Raw genomic sequence first — 20,593 nt, forward strand, 5'->3', positions numbered from 1 at the left:
TGGGCATTGAGGCTAAGAAGTAATGATTCAAATGTGTTTAGGAAGTCTAGTGCAGAGTGCCAGGGAAAAATAGTATTTTGGCTGTTGCTCTGGTTGCGGCTGAAGGGTCTACAGCAGCCTGCCTCATGGCAGCCTAACACTGACTCTTTTGTTTGGGCAGCGAGGTTGTTAAATCTCCTCACTGCAAAATGGGCATGTTGCCAGGGAGTTTTTTTCTTCTCCTGGGACATTTGAGCCTCCCCAATGGTGTTTATTTTTTTATTTTTTTGCCCAGGTGGTAGATTCCCTCCATACCTTTGTCTGCTTGATGTGATAGTGATTACATTCAGGATCAAGTCCTTAATGCTGCAGTTGTTCTCTGGTAAGGTAAAGCACTGTGTACAATGGCAGTTGGAGCAGGAGAGATGCACCGCTGTCTACCATTCTGTTTCTAGCTAGGAAGCAGAAGCACATTATACTGTATCATCATGATTAGACGTCTTTGGGCATTTTTGTTTGGCTCAAAGCAGCACAATATGTTAATTGAAAGTTATTTTCTTCACTTACTGTATGTCTTAGGATGGCTTTCCTGGGGCCCCCTTTTCTTAATTCTGTTAGTTCCTGGTTCTCCATTTCACCTTGTTAATTTAGTGTTCTGGCAGTATAGCACACATACCTGAACTGAATCAAAGTTGTTAATGTTCCATCTGCCCGTGGTGGTTTGAGTGTAGAAAAAAAAATATATATATATATATATATATATATACACTGCTCAAAAAAATAAAGGGAACACTTAAAAAACACAATGTAACTCCAAGTCAATCACACTTCTGTGAAATCAAACTGTCCACTTAGGAAGCAACACCGATTGACAATACATTTCACATGCTGTTGTGCAAATGGAATAGACAACAGGTGGAAATTATAGGGATTTAGCAAGACACTCCCAATAAAGGAGTGGTTCTGCAGGTGGTGACCACAGACCACGTCTCAGTTCCTATGCTTCCTGGCTGATGTTTTGGTCACTTTTGAATGTTGGCTGTGCTTTCACTCTAGTGGTAGCATGAGACTGAGCTCATCCAGGATGGCACATCAATGCGAGCTGTGGCAAGGTTTGCTGTGTCTGTCAGCGTAGTGTCCAGAGCATGGAGGCGCTACCAGGAGACAGGCCAGTACACCAGGAGACGTGGATGGAGGCCGTAGGACGGCAACAACCCAGCAGCAGGACCGCTACCTCCGCCTTTGTGCAAGGAGGAGCAGGAGGAGCACTGCCAGAGCCCTGCAAAATGACCTCCAGCAGGCCACAAATGTGCATGTGTCTGCTCAAACGGTCAGAAACAGACTCCATGAGGGTGGTATGAGGGCCCGACATCCACAGGTGGGGGTTGTGCTTACAGCCCAACACCGTGCAGGACGTTTGGCATTTGCCAGAGAACACCAAGATTGGCAAATTCGCCACTGGCGCCCTGTGCTCTTCACAGATGAAAGCAGGTTCACACTGAGCACATGTGACAGACGCTGTGGAGAATGTTCTGCTGCCTGCAACATCCTCCAGCATTACCGGTTTTGCGGTGGGTCAGTCATGGTGTGGGGTGGCATTTCTTTGGGGGGCCGCACAGCCTTCCATGTGCTCGCCAGAGGTAGCCTGACTGCCATTAGGTACCGAGATGAGATCCTCAGACCCCTTGTGAGACCATATGCTGGTGCGGTTGGCCCGGGGTTCCTCCTAATGCAAGACAATGCTAGACCTCATGTGGCTGGAGTGTGTCAGCAGTTCCTGCAAGAGGAAGGCATTGATGCTATGGACTGGCCCGCCCGTTCCCCAGACCCGAATCCAATTGAGCACATCTGGGACATCATGTCTCGCTCCATCCACCACGTTGCACCACAGACTGTCCAGGAGTTGGCGGATGCTTTAGTCCAGGTCTGGGAGGAGATCCCTCAGGAGACCATCCGCCACCTTATCAGGAGCATGCCCAGGCGTTGTAGGGAGGTCATACAGGCACGTGGAGGCCACACACACTACTGAGCGTCATTTTGACTTGTTTTAAGGACATTACATCGAAGTTGGATCAGCCTGTAGTGTGGTTTTCCACTTTAATTTTGAGTGTGACTCCAAATCCAGACCTCCATGGGTTGATACATTTGATTTCCTTTGATAATTTTTGTGATTTTGTTGTCAGCACATTCAACTATGTAAAGAAAAAAGTATTTAATAAGAATATTTCATTCATTCAGATCTAGGATGTGTTATTTTAGTGTTCCCTTTATTTTTTTGAGCAGTGTATAAAACACTTTCCATGACAGACAGACCAGGTGAATCCAGGCGAAAGCTATGATCCCTTATTGATGTCACTTGTTTAAAAATCATGTCAATTGACATTGAAATGATCAAAACTGTAGGAATGATAATGAACTTGCATTTTATAGTCTCATCACTCTGTCCAGCTTGTTAAGTCTTCGAATACTCGACAGTCAGGGAGCATCAGAAATTCTAAAAGCGATGGATGTGGGACTATATTTTGCAAATTTGACAGCGACTAAATAATATAAGAAATTTTAAGCGCGGCCCTCCGGACCTTGGTTAAGACTGAATGTAACCCGCGGGGCAAAATATGTTTGACACCCTTGGTTTAAAGCATAATCCCCAGCCCCCACCCCACCACTTTTTCAAACGATAATCCAGCCTTCTTTAAATTGACAGTTACAAATGGGAGTTTGTACGTTTTCAGAAAGCATGCATATGAATCAATTGTTTATTTTTCCTTCTCTTTGTTCCAGTGTGGGCTTGGACAGTAAGAAGTCGCCCAGAAGCCCTAGCCTGTCTCCAGCTGGCTCTCCGACAGACTCTAGTTCCCGTCGTGTGTCTCCAGGCAGCGCCTCCCTAGCCGGGGCAGACATCCTTGGTCTTGGGTCCGGCTGCCCTCACTCCTCAGCCCGCCCCAGCTCGTCCTCATCCCGGTCCGCTACACTGGGGGGCAGAGCAGAGCCCACGGCTGCAGGTATACCACCTAGAAACACCCGCTCAGCCGTTTTGATAAATACTCTATTGCCTATCTACAACTTCCTTTGTTTCTATCCATCTCTCTGTTGTCCAGGTGAGCTCCACTACATCCCAGGGGTGTTGCAGCAGCGTATGTCTGCAGAGCTCCACTACCTGGAGTCTATAGAGGAGTCTGTGCGTCAGCTGGGCGACATGGAGCAGTTAAGGGGTGTGTCTCTGGCGCAGCAGGAAAGTGTCTCGCTTGCCCAGATACTCAAGGTGAGGGAGGCCCAACCCAACCAATCAGAGCACCTGAAGAGTGCTCACTTATGTATATGACTGCTTAGTATAGGCACTACTCCACTCTTGAAATGTTAGCTATTGGCATGTAGTCATGTTCTGGTGGTTTTCATTCACCTTTTTCCATAGGTCCTGACCTTTGACCTCTAACCTTTTCAGGCGCAGCAGCAGCGGCACGAGCGTGACCTTCATGAGTTGAATGTGAAAGCAGAGCAGGAGGCGCTGGAGACCCAATGGCAGCTGGAGGAGACACGGCAGAAAGCAGCCAGGGTACTGCACACAGCACTGGCATTTAGAACGGGCAACTGCAGAATCCACATACTTCTCACCTAGAGTTAGATCCATGCACCAACTTGGTAGATTGTTGATCCTCTCGAGGGTGGCTTCATATTTGCCAACACCTTGAATATTTATAGAACTCAATCTACCTTCACTGCATGTAGTGTGAGAAAGGAGCTATTTTACTAGACGTGTGTAGGTTATAGTGTGGTTAAGTAACAGAACTGTGTGTGTGTCGTTGCAGGCTCACGTGGAGCTGCAGGATAACATGGCTCAGACCCAGCAGCAGTCTCTGGGAGGCATGCAGGAGGCCAACGCTAAGATGATCAGCCAACAGGCCGAGTCTGTACACTATACGGCCGTAGCTGCCCACCAGATCAAAGAGGTCCGAACACTCTCGCTCTCCCCCTCCACTCTTGTCCCTACAGCCCGTCACTGGGCTTGGTTTGTTTCCTCACTGTTGCATGTATTTGCAAATGTCTGACTCTTGCTTCTCGACACAGTTTCTTTCAGTTGATATATTGCTGACTTAGTTGCTCTCTCCTCAGATGACGGAGCTGGCCTGTTCTCAGATCGGTGACCCTGCTGCTGCTCCCATCAGCACCCTGTTTGACCAGCAGAGGCAGCATCACCAGAGCTTCATGGGTGAGATGTCTTCTGCCAAGAACAAGACCGAGGAGCCCTTCTCCCTGGACAGCCGCTCTGACTCCACCCCTTCCAGGAGACCCAACATCAGGTACTGGAATTCACACTCTGGTGTTCCTCACAGACAGACACCGGGAGATGTTTCTCCTTGTCAGCATACTTGGCTTGGTCAGGTTAAACTTTATAGGCATGGCTAGATAAGCAATTGTTTTCTCCCTCACATGTCCTCTCTGCGTTGTACCCCCCCCCAGTGGTGGGGAAAGCAGCCACCGGAGTCCCTCCCTGGCCTCCTATGAGAAGAGACAGAGGAGGAAGGTGGAGACGGGTAACAGCTCACTGGTGGAGGCTGTGACCCATACAGCAACTGAAGACTCCATCCCCAGTGACCGTGTTCAGTCCCTACTGGATGAGAAAGGTGAGGCCAGGGGTTCATAGCACTCATTGTGGGGATTGGAAGGGAGCCATTATCACAAACAGGCAATGCATAATAATTGTTTGATGCATAAATAGCCTGAAGTCTCTTAGAAAGAGAAAACAATGTTCCTCTCCCCAACAATCTGTCCCCATAAAGACAGCGCCTCAGTGGGTACAGAGTACTCTCTGAAGTTTGACGAGTCCATGACGGAGGATGAAATTGAGGAGCGTTCGTTCCGCTCGCTGCTGCCCTCCGAGTCTCACCGGCGTGGAGTGTTGGAGAAGAATAGAGTTCCTCACGAGGAGTCGGATGATGTTCCCAGTCAGGAGAACCCTGCAGCACAGGACAGCTCCAAGGTTAGTTTGCCACCTCATTTCAATAACTGTAATGCTGGCAAGGTAGCAAGACTACTCAAATACATAATGATTGGCTGAAATCTTAGCACTTATCCAAAAGCTTAAATGTACTAGTTTACTTTGGGAGGTTTCTCCTTAAAGTCACCAGCGTATAATGCTTATCTACATTTAGCCCGATTTGACCGCAGTAATGGTGAAATTATAGCTTCTGTCTAATATGTTGGCAGCGGCATTTGTCTTAGCTCTTAATGTCAAGCCACAGTGGTAGCTCCCTGCCTCTCTGAAGGGTTCAGTATGCAGGATTGTGCCTAGCCATACTGACGCCTGGAAAGAGCTGCCTGCCTTGTAGGGCTCCACTGGCCATGGCATCAGAAAGACTGGGAAAGCCTGCTCAACTCATTACTACCCTGGGCACAATCAACGTTCTGTGTGCCCCGGCCCCGCTTAACTGGGTTCTGGGAGATTCCCTGCCTGGCTGTATCGTTCCCTCCCTGACCCATACCTGGTCCCCTCAAACACAGCAGGTGGAGGAGAGGTTGTGGTGCGGCTAGGAGAGGTTGTGGTGCGGCTAGGAGAGGTTGTGGTGCGGCTAGGAGAGGTTGTGGTGCGGCTAGGAGAGGTTGTGGTGCGGCTAGGAGAGGTTGTGGTCACACCTGGCTGCCACATGTAGGGATGATCTTGTACATACCTTGGCCTTCATTGGCCCCAGGTGTTTTGACAGCGCTCTGGATACACTTTGGCATTTACAACACTGATTCTATATCGCAACCACCAAGTCCAGCAGCCTCTCCCTCGCCTCAATTTGTTTGCCAGCTGGAGGGAGCATGTAACCAGTGGCCAGAATGATCTTCCATCTACCACTGTTTGCTCTCTGTGTATGCCTGGTTTCCTGACTGATAAGGCTTTGTGATGTGTTAGTGACTCATTGTTCCCTCTCCCGGCAGCAGGACGGCAGCATGCCCTTCTCCAGCGGACAGGACAGCTTCTCCAGGTTCACCATGGACATGGTGCGTCAGTACATGAAGGAGGAGGAGGTGCGCGCCCACCACCAGAGCTCCCTGCTGCGCCTGCGACAGAAGGCCCTTAAGGAGAAGACCAAGGCCGAGCTCGCCTGGCTGGAGCATCAGAAAAGGCACTAGTTTACTTTTATTAGGATCCATGTTTTCTGAATAAATATTGTCTCGTTTTTGTTTTGTTTTCCATCATATGAAAATGTGCGACTGAAATTCAGTAGAACACATTGACCAAAACTATTAGTCTAGTTTTGGTCAATGTGTTCTGTTGAATTTCTTTCGCATGAGGCACTTCTGTCCTCATTTTACATTCATGTTCTCACTGTTTCTCCTTTCTGACCTCATAGGCGCCTCAGAGACAAGGGTGAGGATGACAAGATGCCGCCCATCAGAAAGAAGCAGAGAGGCCTACTGATGAAACTTCAACAGGAACAGGTAACTAACCAACAAAATCTCTGCCCATCTCACCTGCTCCCATCACTGCCCATCTGTAATGCTGAGTGACCATGACCTTTGACCCTGTCTGTGTGTGTTTCCAGGCGGAGATTAAGCGTCTGCAGGAGGCCAACAGGGCAGCCAGGAAGGAGAGGCAGCTGCTTCTCAAACAGCAGGAGGAGATAGCGAGAATGAGATACACCACCCTCAAGCTGAAGGAGCGCCTCAAGTGTGTCGGCACCGGGGACACCCCACCGGTCAGTACTACCACCTTCTTACATCATATTCATATCTGGGAATGTGTTATTTATGGAGATATTGAGCTAATCCTCAGAAAGAGATGCTTTGTGTTATGCATTTGTCTAAAATAATACTGCATGGTTCCATTTAAGATTTGAAAGGGTCTTGCGCTCTTCTTCATTTCTGGTGTGTAGTGTGTAACCATCTACGTCCTACAGGAGACTCCAGTGTCGGAGCACGTGGAAGGGGCAACCTCTCCCAGCGCTGCGAAGACTGACGGGGACGTGCGCAGCGCCTCTCCTCTCTCAGTGTCTGGCAGTGAGACCAGCAGCATCATGCAGAAGCTCAAGAAGATGCGCTCTCACATGGATAAGAAGTAATTTAAACGTCTATTAACCTATTGACCTTAATGTCTTATTGGAAGTCTTTGTCATGGGCTCTTTTTTTTCTACTTCAGGGCTTATAATAAGATGGACACAATTTATACCAACTTTTAAACAGCTGAAATTACCATATTTGATAGCTTTATCTTTATGGGTGTGATTGTTAACTTGTCTTAGACTGACGTTCTAACAAAACCATATTGGGCATATCAATCATTAAAGATGGTTTCCTTTGTTAATCACAAGGAATTATGTACCAGCTTCAGAGCTTCTGTTATTGAAAATCATTTGATGGAAGTTGCTGTTGCCTTGTGAAAGTGAGGGATTGGCTTGACTAGAAACCTTAATTGGAGGTTGTGTGGATATGAATATAAGCATGCTCCATGTCCTCTATAGATCAGGGATCATCAATTAGATTCAGCCGCGGGCAGATTGTTTTTGTTTGCGCAGAAAACCTGGGGGGGGGCCATTTAAAACCACCTTGCGAACAGCCAGTTGGGGAACCCTGCTATACATACATGTTAGTTATTCAGACTGCATCTTCTTCAAGCTCTGTACTTATTCCAAAATGTACCATATGTAGTGTAAAATGTCTGTCTGGTGTCTCATACAAGCAGCGAGGGCAGGTTTTAGTCTTTTAACAATGTGGTCATGTGACTGGAGGGGACTCTCACGATGGTTAATCAGCCAGACCTGCACTCCGACTGACCTCATTCTTATGCTTTTGCATTCTGCAGTACAGGTCCTAACAAACGTTCAGTTGTTGTGGTGTTTAAGGATTTGTAACTTTCGTTCAATAGCAACGTGATCAGTACAAATTGTAGGCTGAGAGCGACTGATTCCTTGAATTGAATAATCTACCAAAAAACATAACTGAATGTACCCAATATCACAGCTAAAAGTGAGAGGTCACTGTCAATTTGAGCCTAGACTTTATTTTCTATAGGGAACTAACAAGCTGCTTGTAGTCACGCCTCTGTCTGCTTGCATTGGTCGTCTAACAACCTGCCATTTCAATATGTTAACACTGTCTCTTTTAATAATGCTCTAGTGTTGTTGTGGATCATAGTGAAGGTTAATGTGTGATTTAGCCAGTGTTTTAGTCTAATAAAGCCTAAATCAGGTTTTTAGTTACCAGTACTTAAAAACAATTATCAGCCACCACTACATTTGCAACTTTTTGCTAAAATAATCTAATCTCGCAAATTCCTCCACCCAGTGCATTTAATTAAGGAGAAGCACTATGTCCTCTGAGGTGCAACATTAGACAAAGGCCTCTCTTAACCTTTTTAGGATTATAATTTATCAGTCTCTGGCACTGCCGCACGCTTTCACACATGGCTGCATATTCCTACACACCTGCTCTTTATTGGAGACCAGCTCCAAAGACACACATGCACATCTTGCCATGTCCTGGCCAACTCCTGATGAAAAGGACTGAGTTTTAATACCCCTCTAAGCTCTGCCACCAACACAAAACCCTGGCAGATTAACTACATTACTTCTCTTTGAATGAAACCATGAAACATTCAGTACAATTAAGCACATGCTTAATCACTACTGTATTCTCTCTCTAATTGGCTGTTTTCTCATTCTCCAACTCATATTTTGTGGGGGTTTTCCTGTGTCACGTGTCCTTGCTTTGTTTGGTTGTAGACACTGCTCTCCTGTTCACTACTACTTCTCTCTGTTTACGGCCCACCACTGGGCATCTCGCAGTGTCTGTTTCCCCTACCTCCAGCTGTTTATCTACATCCAGTTGGTCAGGTACAGTGCTGCTCTCGCCTCTCACTGCTGCCTCTCCTTCTCTGCCCCCTGTCCCAAGGACCATGCTTGTGTTCAGCTCCCGCCTCCCAATTTCCTTTTTTTCCAGGAAGTGTGAAGTGAAAGCTTGAATAACACCCAATGGCATCCTGTTGGCAACACAAACCAGGCATTGCATGTACGTTCACAACCATATGCATGAAGGGGCACAGAAATTAAAAAACGAAAGGCATTTTTGCCAGTAATGAAATGACCTCACTTTGGTCTGCTAAGGTCAAAGGTCATATTCCTTTTAATACAGTTGGCCTGATTTGAACGAGACTCCCATTGAGCAGCGAGAGCTCTCCAATCTCTGTGGTGTTGCTTTGAGGGGCTCATTTAACTCATTTAGAGTGAATGAATCAGGATCTGCATGACTTTCTCATATTCATGTCACTCACTACTTTTGTTGAAGAAATGTCCAATGTCCAGAGTAAATTACAAGATATTAGGCTACACACAGTCCATGCAAAAGAAGCAGTGCCTTTGGCCGGTGCTTTAGCATTGATAGAGGGGTTTAATCTGTTCAATGAGCCCAGTAAATCTTCACCGACGTTCCTGATTAGGTAACTGTTGCTTGTGATGGGCTAATGAGTATGTATTGCAAGTGGGCTTAATAGAATTGGGAGCACAGTCTAACCCAAAGCTGTACTAGTGCGCGAAAGAGAGACAAGCAAACACAGTACTGTCTGGCACTTCTACTAATTATAGTCAACATGCAAAATAGCTGATTAACTTGCAGTGCATAATGAACCAGTTCTTTTCAATGTACATTATAAATCAAAGCAATGGAGAAACCATTTTGAAAGTATTTTCTTTCCGCAGTATACATGGCAAATGCATTTTGACTCTTGTGTTGTGTAGAATTCATGTCGACGTTACTCCCATAGACATTTTGACTCTTGTGTTGTGTAGAATTCATGTCGACATTACACCCATAGGCATTTTGACTCTTGTGTTGTGTAGAATTCATGTCGACGTTACACCCATAGACATTTTGACTCTTGTGTTGTGTAGAATTCATGTCGACGTTACTCCCATAGACATTTTGACTTACAATCTGCAATGTGTTTTTTTTAACCATTGGTGGTCTTTGACTGATGTTTTGTGGGGTGTCCTACAGTGATGTTAAGCCCTGGGGTCAAACCAACCTAACTACTATTCTTTGTGCCTGTTTTATCCATTTTGATCAAATGTTTGTACTCTGTTGTTGGGGGAAGAGTTTGGATGACTTGTGCACTATGGTGTCAAAATGAAACCATGTCTGAGGTGTGTGTGGACCGTCCCGGAGGTTTTCAGTTTGCAGTGACGATGGGCAGGGGGGTGGTTGGGTTGACTGGTTGGACTGCTGATGACTCCACTAGCTTCTGCGACGTTGCAATCATTTCACTGCTTCTCACACCAATTGCACCTACCCTTTGTGCTTTCTCTCCCTTCCTCCTGTCCTCCCCACCACCAGGTTCCTGACCAAGCGGGAGCAGGGTCTGATGCATCGGCGGAGGCACGCGGAGGAGCTGCTGGAGTGGAAGCAGAGGCTGGATGCTGAGGAGGCTGAGGTGAGGCAGATGGAGAAGCAGGCCCTGGCTGCCTGGGACAGAGAGCGTCCTAGAGACGGAGACCAGAGGTCAGATCACAGGGACTGCTCCAACGCCAGCCCCAATGCCAGCTCTGGCCAGCACGATCCTGAGGGAAAGACTGACAGAGGTGAGAGACCGCTGTTGACAGACACTGAGCTATAGGCCTATTGTATGAGATGAAATTAGCACATGCTGTAGTATGCAGTAGTTTCTGTTTATTGCCTGTTATCAGGTATGAGTTTGCTTGCCTTGTGTCGTATACTTTTATGAAGGCGAGAACATCATACAGCAAGCTGCATATCCATATTTGAGGCTGCAGGTGTATTCATCTGCTCTTGACCTTTGTGTCTCTCCTCAGACTCTGTGAGTGAGGGTGACTACTCCCCAGTAGTGACTGGCTCCAGCGTGCACACAGAGCTCTCTGGGTCCCAGCAGCCAGACATCCCCTCCACTGATCAGCCTGTCTCTGAGCTGCCCTCCACCCAGCACAGCCCCTCCATCTACACCCAGGACTTAGACTCTCCCCCTGCGAGCAAGAGAGTAAGGCCCTGTGCATGTTGTGGTGTCATGTTATCTATTACTACAGTAGAAATACGTTGATTACATTTGTTTATGAACCCTTCCATAAGATTAGATTGTTTTATTGTCCCCCTCCCACACAAAAAAGCAACATGCACAGGGCCTTACTCTCTTGCTCACAGAGGGGGAGTCTAAGTCCTGGGTGTAGATGGAGGAGCTGTGCAAGGAATTGTATGAGTTACCAGAATCTGTCAACGCGCATGCTCCAAGTATTATCCCTCCTGAGAGCAAAGTGAGACTTTTATTAGCGCTCTTCCCATCAAATTTAATTTGTGACGAAATGCTTACTTACGAGTCCTTTCCCAACAATGCAGTAAGAAAATTAACAAATAGATACAAATAAAATATTAACACAATGAAATATACGTTGTATCGGTAACAAATCAGTGTGCTGGAGTACGAGGTAATTGGAGTGATAGATTGAGGGGGAATTGTAGGTTTGGTTAGGTGATTGAAGTACTATGTACATCTGGGTAGGGGGTGAAAAGGACAAAAAATCCCTGTAGCCATTTAATGAACTCTTGAGCAGTCTTATGGCTTGGGGGTAGAAGCTGTTCAGGAGCCTTTTGGTCCCAGACTTGGCTCTCCGGTAACGCTTGCCATGCGGTAGCAGAGAGAACCGACTATGACTTGCTTGGCTGGAGTCTTTGATTATTTTTAGGGCTTTCACCTGACCGCCTGGTTAGAAGGTCCTGAATGACAGAGAGCTCGGCTTCAGTGATGTACTGGGCCGCACGTACTACCCTCTGTAGCGCAATACGGTCGGATGCTAAGCAGTTGCCATACCAAGCGGTGATGCAGCCAATCAAGATGCTCTCAATAGTGCAGCTGTAGAACTGTTTGAGGATCTGGGGGCCCGTGCCAAATCTTTTCAGCCTCCTGAGGGGGAAGAGGCTTTAGGCAGCTCAGTGAATGTCGGCCTTTGTCCAGGGTCCAGACTCAGTTGCTTCTTTCAGGGAATTGTCACTTTCCTTGTGCACAGTTAATGTGTTACTGGATTGTTATTTGAGTGTGACATTAATAATACTCAATTAGCTGCCCTATTGGGTAAAGAGGAAAACACTTAAAAATCACTTCTTTCATTCACTCCTGTGAGCTCATCTTATGGAGCTAGATGTCACTATAGTTATTTAAATCGTCTCAGGAATTTAGAAGCCACATGCAAATGAGATGTAAGCAGAAACACTCAAGTCTAAATGTCACAGAAAGGCATCTGTGCATGTACCGTTAGAGACACTGCCTTTTGAGTGTGTTTGTTTTTGTGTATGTGTGTGAGTTTTGGTGTGTCGTGGTTAGTTAGTTTGGGGCATGCTGTTGTGGTGAATGTGAGACTGTCCTGAATTCCCCTTGGGACCTATCCTTTTCCTCTGTTGTACAGTCTCCTTCACCAAAAGCCAGCCTCAGCACTAACACACACCCAGAGGGCAGCAGCAGCAAGATGCAGCTCCGCTCCTCCTCCAGGACCTCCAGCCACAACCCCAAGGCCGCTGACACTCCCTCTGGCACACGCTCAGGTGAGTTGGTCCCCTCTCTGGAGCAGTAGGGGCCTCCAAAACGGGACATGATTTTTATTTTCTGTTAGAGCTGTTGAAAAGCAGAGTCGAAAGAGGACTGACTGCAGGCATAATGTGATGCCGTAAGAAAAGGATTATGCGTGCAGTTCCCTGACACTCAACCTGCTTAGTTGTGTTATGGGAGGATGGAAGCTTCCCAGCCGTCACTGAGCTACAGTCATAGTCCTTTAAACTGTAGTTGCTGGTTCTGTTGTGCTATTATAGCGGACATCTCAATCATCAGATTTTTATCACTAACGTAACATGTGCAGGCATTTTTGGAGTAGCCTATGAATGTCCGGATGGACAAACCGCAAATAAATAAATATTTACTCCCCCTTCTGAGAATTTGAGTTCATTAGTTCTAAGTTGGATTACTTTATACTAATCAGTCTGGCATGGATTTAGCATTCTAACCGTACGTATTGTGTCACACAGAGCCTATGTCAGATCAGAGCGATATTGAGAGCCGTATCCGTGCCCTCAAAGAGGAGCTGCGCAAACGCAAGTCTGTGGTGTACCAGCTGAAGAAGGAGCAGAAGAAGAGGCACAAAGAGCGTCTGAAAGCCCAGGAGGCCAGCCTACTGAAGCAGCTAGAGGTCCGTGTATATCAGAGAATCCTAGCCTGCCCTGCTCCATTCAATGAGCAATAACAAGAACAGTGACTGACTTTGGGCTTTGTTTGTTTCCTTATGTCTAGTCCTACAATTATTTCATTGAGAAGACCGAGACGGAGTTGAGTAAGGAACCGGACTCGACACCTGCTGCCAAGCCTCAGATCCTGGCCCCCACCTCAGCCACAGAGAAGCCCAAGATTAAACCACCACCTCCTTACAGGTACACCAACGTACTAACTATGTGTATGTTGCACAAACTGATGAATTGGTCCATCTTCATCTAAACATGTTTTTTTCCCTCTCCAGACCTGAAACCGAATGGAAGGTTGTCTCTGACTCAGAGAAAGCTGAGAAGACACTTCCACATTCTCAAGTTGAACAAGGTGGGTTGTGCATTGTCAAGAAGTGTATTTCTCCACGTTGACATTTGTGCCCATACTGTGATAACACAAGTTGTTCCATGTTTTGTTGTCAGATGACCTCACAACATCCGGGCTCAGCAAATATTCAGCATGGCATGAGGAGTCCTCAGACGAGGACCCCCCTACTGTCACCCCAACTCCAGTGTATGGGAGTCCAGAGCACACCAACAGTCTGAGGGGCCTGCTGTCCCCAGAGCCTCTCCCCAGGCAGCCCTCTGAGGGGGCACTCCCCCTGAGGGAGCCAGCCAGGCCACAGGCTACCGACTCTGGGGATGAGCGTGTCGTCTCTAGCCACCAGTCAGAGGTCATGGAGGAGCTGGACTCTGTGAAGTCTGAAGGAATTGAGCACACTCAGTCACGCTCTGAAGACCATCACTTTGACCATCTACTCAAACTTGACCTAGAGCACAGCCCAAGTTCCCAGCAGAACCATTCTCTGTCAGAACATGTTTCCTCAGAGAAAGGAGAACAAGGGATTTCCCTGATAAGCAGTCTTGATGTTGATGAGATATCTGCTAAGTCACCATCCCCCATCAAAGAGCGAGCCTACACCCCTGAGTCTGTCTTGTCATCAAAGGGTGACTTTTCAACCAAGGGTAAGGGTGCCTCTCCTCCTTCAGCTGATGGTTATCATGAAGACTTTGAAATCTCAGTGGAGTCTTCACTCAGGGAGGAAAACCAAGGCTCCAAACCTACCTCACCATCCCGCCAAGAGACCAGAGAGGCTTCCCACAGCAGGTCCCCCTTCTACAGTAGTGAGGTGGAGATTGGTGAGGAGCCAAGTGGAAGATCTGGAGCTCCTGGTGGCAGTCCTCACTCTGAAAGACTTCTTGACCTGCAGAGCCAAACCAAGGATTCCCAGGTCATTAGTTCAAACTGCTCCCCAACTATCTCCCCTTCCCAGACCCCACCTTCACCAGCACTGGATGAAATGCCTAACTTCGCCATTGGAGACAGGGTTTTAGTGAGCAACGTCCAGCCTGGTACGCTTAGATTCAAGGGCCACACCAGCTTTGCCAATGGCTTCTGGGCTGGAGTGGAGCTGGACAAGTCTGAAGGAAGCAACAATGGCACCTACGATGGGGTGGTGTACTTTGAGTGTGAGGAGGATCGTGGCATCTTCGCTCCTCCGGACAAGATCTTCTGTATCCCAGAGAAGTTTGAGATCTATGTGGACACCACAGAGGGCGAGGACTCGTTCCTTGACCACCAATCTGAAAACGAGCCAAAGAAATGCAACTTTGAGGAGGAAATGCATGAAAGCAATCTGCAAAATAAAAGAGGGGGTGTATCTCAGCGTAATCGTTCTGGGGACAACGGACCTACTGATGTGAATGATGATTCAGCTGAACACCAGAAAAACTTGATCAACTTACATGAGTTCAAAGAGGGAGAATATTCCATGTCCAATAAAAGAACCAAGACCATCATTCTGGACCTTGAAGATGTACCTACCAGTCTCTTCATCACTGACATAGACCGTAAGATATCTCTTGATGAGACCTCTACCATCATTGAGAGGAATGGCCTAGATGCCCATCAGAAATCTACTCCAGAGCAGACCGTGGGGAAAGACACCCTCGGTGCTTTTGCAGATAAGCTTCTCAACAACTTCATGAAAGACGCTGTGAAGCAATTCGCACAGATCAGAAAGGCCAAAGAAGAGAAGATATCAGCTGTTAATCAAATTAAAGATTACCTTTTTAATGAAGAGGGTAGGGAAACGGTCTCCCAAGCTCACGTTGTGGCACAGAGAGATGGTCTGCCCTTCTTCCTAGATGGAGACCAAGAGGAGCAAGTGTCGTCTCCAGAACTCTGTAACCGGCCGGTGAGTTTTGATCCCATTTTGAGACGGTTATAGAGTAAATGTTCGAAGTGTTAAAATATACAGTATTTTATTCAGATAATGTGATAACCTGCAATCACATCATGTGTAATGCATTTCATTTATGATATTTTCAGCTAAAGTACTTCAAAGAGCTGATTTGTCTTAGTAAATGATTAAACAGAACTGATTACATTGCTGTAGGGGAATGGATCAATAATTGAGCTTAGCAGCACTGTTGATAACCATCCAGAGTTGATTTGACCTCCAAAATACCCTTTTTGTGGATTTGTTTGAGTCCAAAGGTCAAACAACAACTTTGACCAACGTGCTTATCTACGCTGAGTGTATAAAACATTATGAAAACCTGCACTTTCCATGACAGACTGACCAGGTGAAGGCTATAATCCCTTATTGATGTCACTTCTTTAATGTAGATGAAGGGGAGGATATGGGTTAAAGAAGTATTTTTAAGCCTTTAGACAATTGAGACATGGATTGTGTATGTGTGCCATGGGGTGTACTCCCATAACACAGGGTGTATGGGAAAGACAAAATATTTAAGTGCCTTTTGAAGGGTTGTGGTAGTAGGTGCCAGGCGCACTGGTTTGTATCAAGAACTGCAACGCTACTGGATTTTCCGCGCTCAACAGTTTCCCGTGTGTATCAAGAATGGTCCGCCACCCAAGGGACATCCAGCCAACTTGACACAACTGTGGGAAGCATTGGAGTCGACATGGGCCAAAATCCCTGTGGAACACTTTCGACACATTGTAGAGTCTATGCCCTGACGAATTGAGGCTGTTCTGAGGGCAAAAGGTTGTGCAACTCAATATTAGGAAGGTGTTCTTAATGTTTTTTACACTCTGTGTATATCCATTTCAATTTGGTGCTCTGTTTTCTTTTGTTATGTAACTATTTATGCCAGTAGAAGTAAAAAATAAATCTTAGATTTTCTTAGGGTTTTCACTAAGTGACTCTTGTCCTTACTCTGTATCCATAGGAGAGTCCAGTGTTGGGGGCTAGTGGTCAGGAAGAGTTGACCAAGCGTCTGGCAGAGCTGGAGTTGAACCGGGAGCTGCTGGATGAACTGGGGGACGAGCAGGACTGGTTCGATGAGGATTATGGCCTCAGCTCTCGTAGAGAGCAGCAAAAACGGAAACAACAGCAGGAGGAGGGGGGGTTGTCAGTAAACCTGGCTGACCAGGTGAAGACCCCACCCAGACCAGAGCTGCCCCGGCAGCCGAAGCTCCCTGAGCAGCCTGCCATGGTGGTGCCCCACTCCGCCCCGAAGGTGGAGAAGCTGGTCGACGCTGCCACCCAGGAGATCTGGAACCAATCTAAACTGGGCCAGGGCACACAGACTCTCACTCGGCTCCCAGTCCCTAAGCCTTCAGAGGAGTTCCTGGGATGCGATGGCAAGGATCAAGAAAGTCAATGTGTTCGCAGCTACAGACAGGTAAGGACACATTGAAAAGAGATGACCCATGTCATGTATTGAAATGTATCCACTGACATTTGCTTATTATCTGCAGGCTGTATATGACTTAACATGGGAGATCATCCAGGAGATCTTTGCAGAGGATCCTAACGCCCATCAGCCTCAGTGGGTCAAGCCTCGACGCATGAACTCCTCCTACTTCCATAGAGTAAAGAGCCCTGGCGACATCACCAGAGTTCAGGTGTGTATGTGAAACCGACGTCAGTGTGCTGCTAACAGTATAGCTTCCTCCACTGTCCCTGTTCCATACCAGGCTCAAACTAGTGGTGTTCTGCTTGCAAACACATGTGACGGCCCTCCTTGACAATGTACCAAGCAATTGAGCTATAGAAAAAGCTCTGTATCGATGGCTCCATTGGCAACATTTCAAGCTAGCTGTGGAGTGATCTTACGCCACGTTCTTAACTCTTGTTACATATGCCATGCGTATGGTGACATCTAAAGTAAAATCTCATCTTCCAGGCGTTCATCACCACAGAGGTGTTGAAACTGTATAGCCTGAAGAAAGACCTCAACCAGAAAACAGATTGGCAGAAGATGCTGAAATTCGGAAGGAAAAAACGGGATCGAGTAGATCATATTCTGGTAAGAGCATTAAACAGTGAAGCTTTAGGGGTGACGCGTTCTGAATTCAAGAAGTCCTTTATTTTATGAATTACCCAACTAATGTCAAGTGTATTTTCTGGTAGTGAGATGTCTTGTGTGCATTTTCAGGTCCAGGAGCTTCATGAGGAAGAGTCTCTGTGGGTGAACTATGATGAGGATGAGCTCTATGTCAAGATGCAGTTGGCTGACGGTATCTTTGATTCGTTGATAAAAGACACAGCAGAAGTTCTCACACAAATTCAAGAGAAGAGATTGAAAAGAGCCCTTTCCTGAGCTTTTAAGCCCCCATTGTAAACCCATCTTCCACCAGACAGTCCCTCCCACAGCCAACGTGCCAATGATCTCCAGATGCCTTCAGTTCAGTCAAACTGGTACCCCTCTGCAACACAGCTTTGGACTAGCTAATTGTGGATCTACCACATGTTTTACACCAAACATCTTTGATCCAGCCTTCAACCAACATGTAAAGCCTCCCATGCTGGCTGCCCTGTTCATGTCCAGTCAAAGATGGAGTGGATCTTGTTTCCCATTAAATTCATCAATGCTGCTAAATTGACTGTTCCATGGCTCATGAACTCAAGACAGTATTGAGGAGCAGTCTGGGTCATCTAATAATAGGTGATGATGAGAAGATTTCTATGTCAAGTGTGGAAGTCATTGGGGTTATCAGGTTGTATAAAAATGAAATATTTTGCCTTTTTGTATTGTGCTATTTATTGTATGGAAAATATTTCGATTATGGTTTTGTTGTTGAAAGCAAACTTGCTGTTAACAGGTTTTCGAAACAAATTACTTCAGCATTTTGTAAAAGAATGATGAAATAACAAAGCACAAAAAGAAATGTGAATGTAGAAATGGCAATACATTGTATAGGGAGAGAGTGAAAAATAAATTAAAATCTACCTTTTTGTATTTATTTAAGAATCCAAATATTAGTAATTGATGGGTTTAAACACTGTCCTTTTTCTAACATGTTTTTGCCTCGTAACTAGTGTATTGGCAAGGAGAACAGATGCCTAGAGGTTCTACCTGGTTAGATTGGAAACCAGCCTGTCACGCTGGATTCAAGCCTTAAAATTGGCCTTTTACCTGATTCAGTTAGTGTCTCTTTGTTCTGTATGATTATGGATTGCCACACTCAAAAGCAACAACACAATTTACAGGCCTTAGTTGATGTCTCTACTCTTCTGTACCTCCTTTATTTGAATGATATTTACATATACAGTACATACCTTTTCATAAATACCTAAAGGAAAAGTATTTTTCCAACTGGGTTCAACTTCAGCCTCTGCCTTGTTCAGTGTTTACCTAAGCATAGTTCTAACCAGAGAACACCCTTTGAAAACCCCCATTTGCCTTTTGCTCACAGACTCGGTATTGCATTTCTAATGGTTCTAAGGTAGCATGACTCAAATGCCATTTATGGTATTATGCCTTTGGGTGTCACTGATGATGCACTTCTGACTTACTGCAATGGAACCTAATGTTCTCTCCATTCGTCACGTACACAATGGCTTTAGCAGCATGGTAGCAAGTGTGAGTCATTGATTAATTTGTGTGGGTCCTAGCATTCAACAACAATGTTCAAGGGCTTATTCTGTCCTCTCATCAGTAGATACTTTAGTCCAAGAATGCTGTGATGTACAAATTAATTTACCATGCACGGTGATGCTTGTCAATTGTCATTTTGGTTAGACAAGTGACCTTAATGGTGGGAATGAAAGTAGTTTCCATGCCAATTTGCATTTTTACAACCACTGTTATTTTACCAGAAGGAGTAGATTAACTGTCTATTGTGAATTTGCATTTTACCTCTGCTGTTATTTTACCAGAAGGAGTAGATAAACTGTCTATTGTGAGACGTTGAACTGTACATTTAACTTTAATACCCATTTCTCCATGATATGTGTGGTATGAGAAAATAGTGATGTGATTTAATACCTAGTAAATTAATTTCCACAGGGCTGAATTGCAACCCCCCCCGTAGAATGGTGAGAATAATCTGAATTGATTGTAGCTGGTGGATGTAATGTCCCATTTATAACTATGCAGTATTTGTTGGTTGGGTACATTGTTTTATGTTTGGATCATACAAGCCAGCTTTGTAGTCTTGTGGAAAAACATTGAATTGCAATGTAACCAATACGCCTCCAGACAGTTTTCAAACTGCTGTCTGTAGTAGGTTTGTGTTGGCCCTTGCTGTGAAGATGGGTATTCTAACTCCAAAGCAAAAATGTATAATAGGCAAAAATGGTTTGATAATGAAATTGAGTACACTAGAGATCTTTTTGCATCTTTTAAAGTGTATGAATATTTAGAATGTACTACTGTCAGAGACGCAGCTACACTAGACTTGTGAATTGTTTTATGGGGTGTAAATATACTACAACAGTTCCCTGGATCTGACTCTCTATTGAACCTGGAAGATTTTTGTCAAATAAACATTGTTCACATTGCAGAGATGTATATAGTATACATATATTTTAACTAAATTGAACGTTGAAGTTGTAAATAAAGCTTTATTTCCAAATATTAAATGTCTGCTATAACCTGCAAAAATCATCCCTAGCACAGTGCCTCAAGTACGTTTGGCCAAATGTGGTTTTCCTTTTCCTTTTTTTTTTGCCTTATTATTTTTCCCAATTTGAGTGATTTTCATAAGTGTATTATTATAAACAAAGCTGCAGGACTTCCTCACTGTGTCCTGTTGCACCCTGAGTTATACCCCACACGTTATCACAATGCTGACTCATCACCTCAGCCTTTGATTGTCATTAGCTTGTGGAAGTAGAATATGACAAGCATTAAAGTACAGTAAAGCTCATACATTGAAAATGTAACCCATACAATTTAATTTTATAACTATACAGAACAAAAATATAACTCAATATTACTGAGTTACTGTGTATACGGAGATCAGTCAATTGAAATAAATTCATGTTAAATCTAATCTATAGATTCAACATGTTTGGGCATGGTGTGGGCCTGGGAGGGCTTAGACCCACCCACGGGGGAGCCAGGCTCAGCCAATTAGAATGAGTTTTTACCCACAAATGGGCTTTGTTACAGACAGAAATACTCC

At 45.5% G+C, this 20,593-nt stretch overlaps 1 protein-coding gene across 1 annotated transcript in view; it reads left to right on the forward strand.

The window, feature by feature from the left end:
- LOC115145020 (centrosome-associated protein 350-like) overlaps window positions 1-20,073 on the forward strand; it is a 39,660-nt gene extending 19,587 nt beyond the window's left edge. Inside the window, 22 exon segments of the mRNA XM_029686227.2 lie at window positions 2,761-2,981; window positions 3,078-3,241; window positions 3,422-3,532; window positions 3,786-3,926; window positions 4,090-4,277; window positions 4,438-4,601; window positions 4,758-4,957; window positions 5,902-6,089; window positions 6,318-6,405; window positions 6,510-6,662; window positions 6,864-7,021; window positions 10,291-10,535; window positions 10,767-10,948; window positions 12,366-12,501; window positions 12,979-13,139; window positions 13,241-13,377; window positions 13,464-13,540; window positions 13,633-15,407; window positions 16,408-16,863; window positions 16,940-17,086; window positions 17,368-17,490; window positions 17,620-20,073. Of these exon segments, the coding sequence (XP_029542087.2) occupies window positions 2,761-2,981; window positions 3,078-3,241; window positions 3,422-3,532; window positions 3,786-3,926; window positions 4,090-4,277; window positions 4,438-4,601; window positions 4,758-4,957; window positions 5,902-6,089; window positions 6,318-6,405; window positions 6,510-6,662; window positions 6,864-7,021; window positions 10,291-10,535; window positions 10,767-10,948; window positions 12,366-12,501; window positions 12,979-13,139; window positions 13,241-13,377; window positions 13,464-13,540; window positions 13,633-15,407; window positions 16,408-16,863; window positions 16,940-17,086; window positions 17,368-17,490; window positions 17,620-17,784 (5,380 nt within the window). The 3' untranslated portion in view covers window positions 17,785-20,073.
- The last annotated feature ends 520 nt before the right edge of the window (window positions 20,074-20,593 follow it).

The sequence above is a fragment of the Oncorhynchus nerka genome, linkage group LG17 (assembly GCF_034236695.1).
Source record: "Oncorhynchus nerka isolate Pitt River linkage group LG17, Oner_Uvic_2.0, whole genome shotgun sequence".
Taxonomy (NCBI): Eukaryota; Metazoa; Chordata; class Actinopteri; order Salmoniformes; family Salmonidae; genus Oncorhynchus; species Oncorhynchus nerka.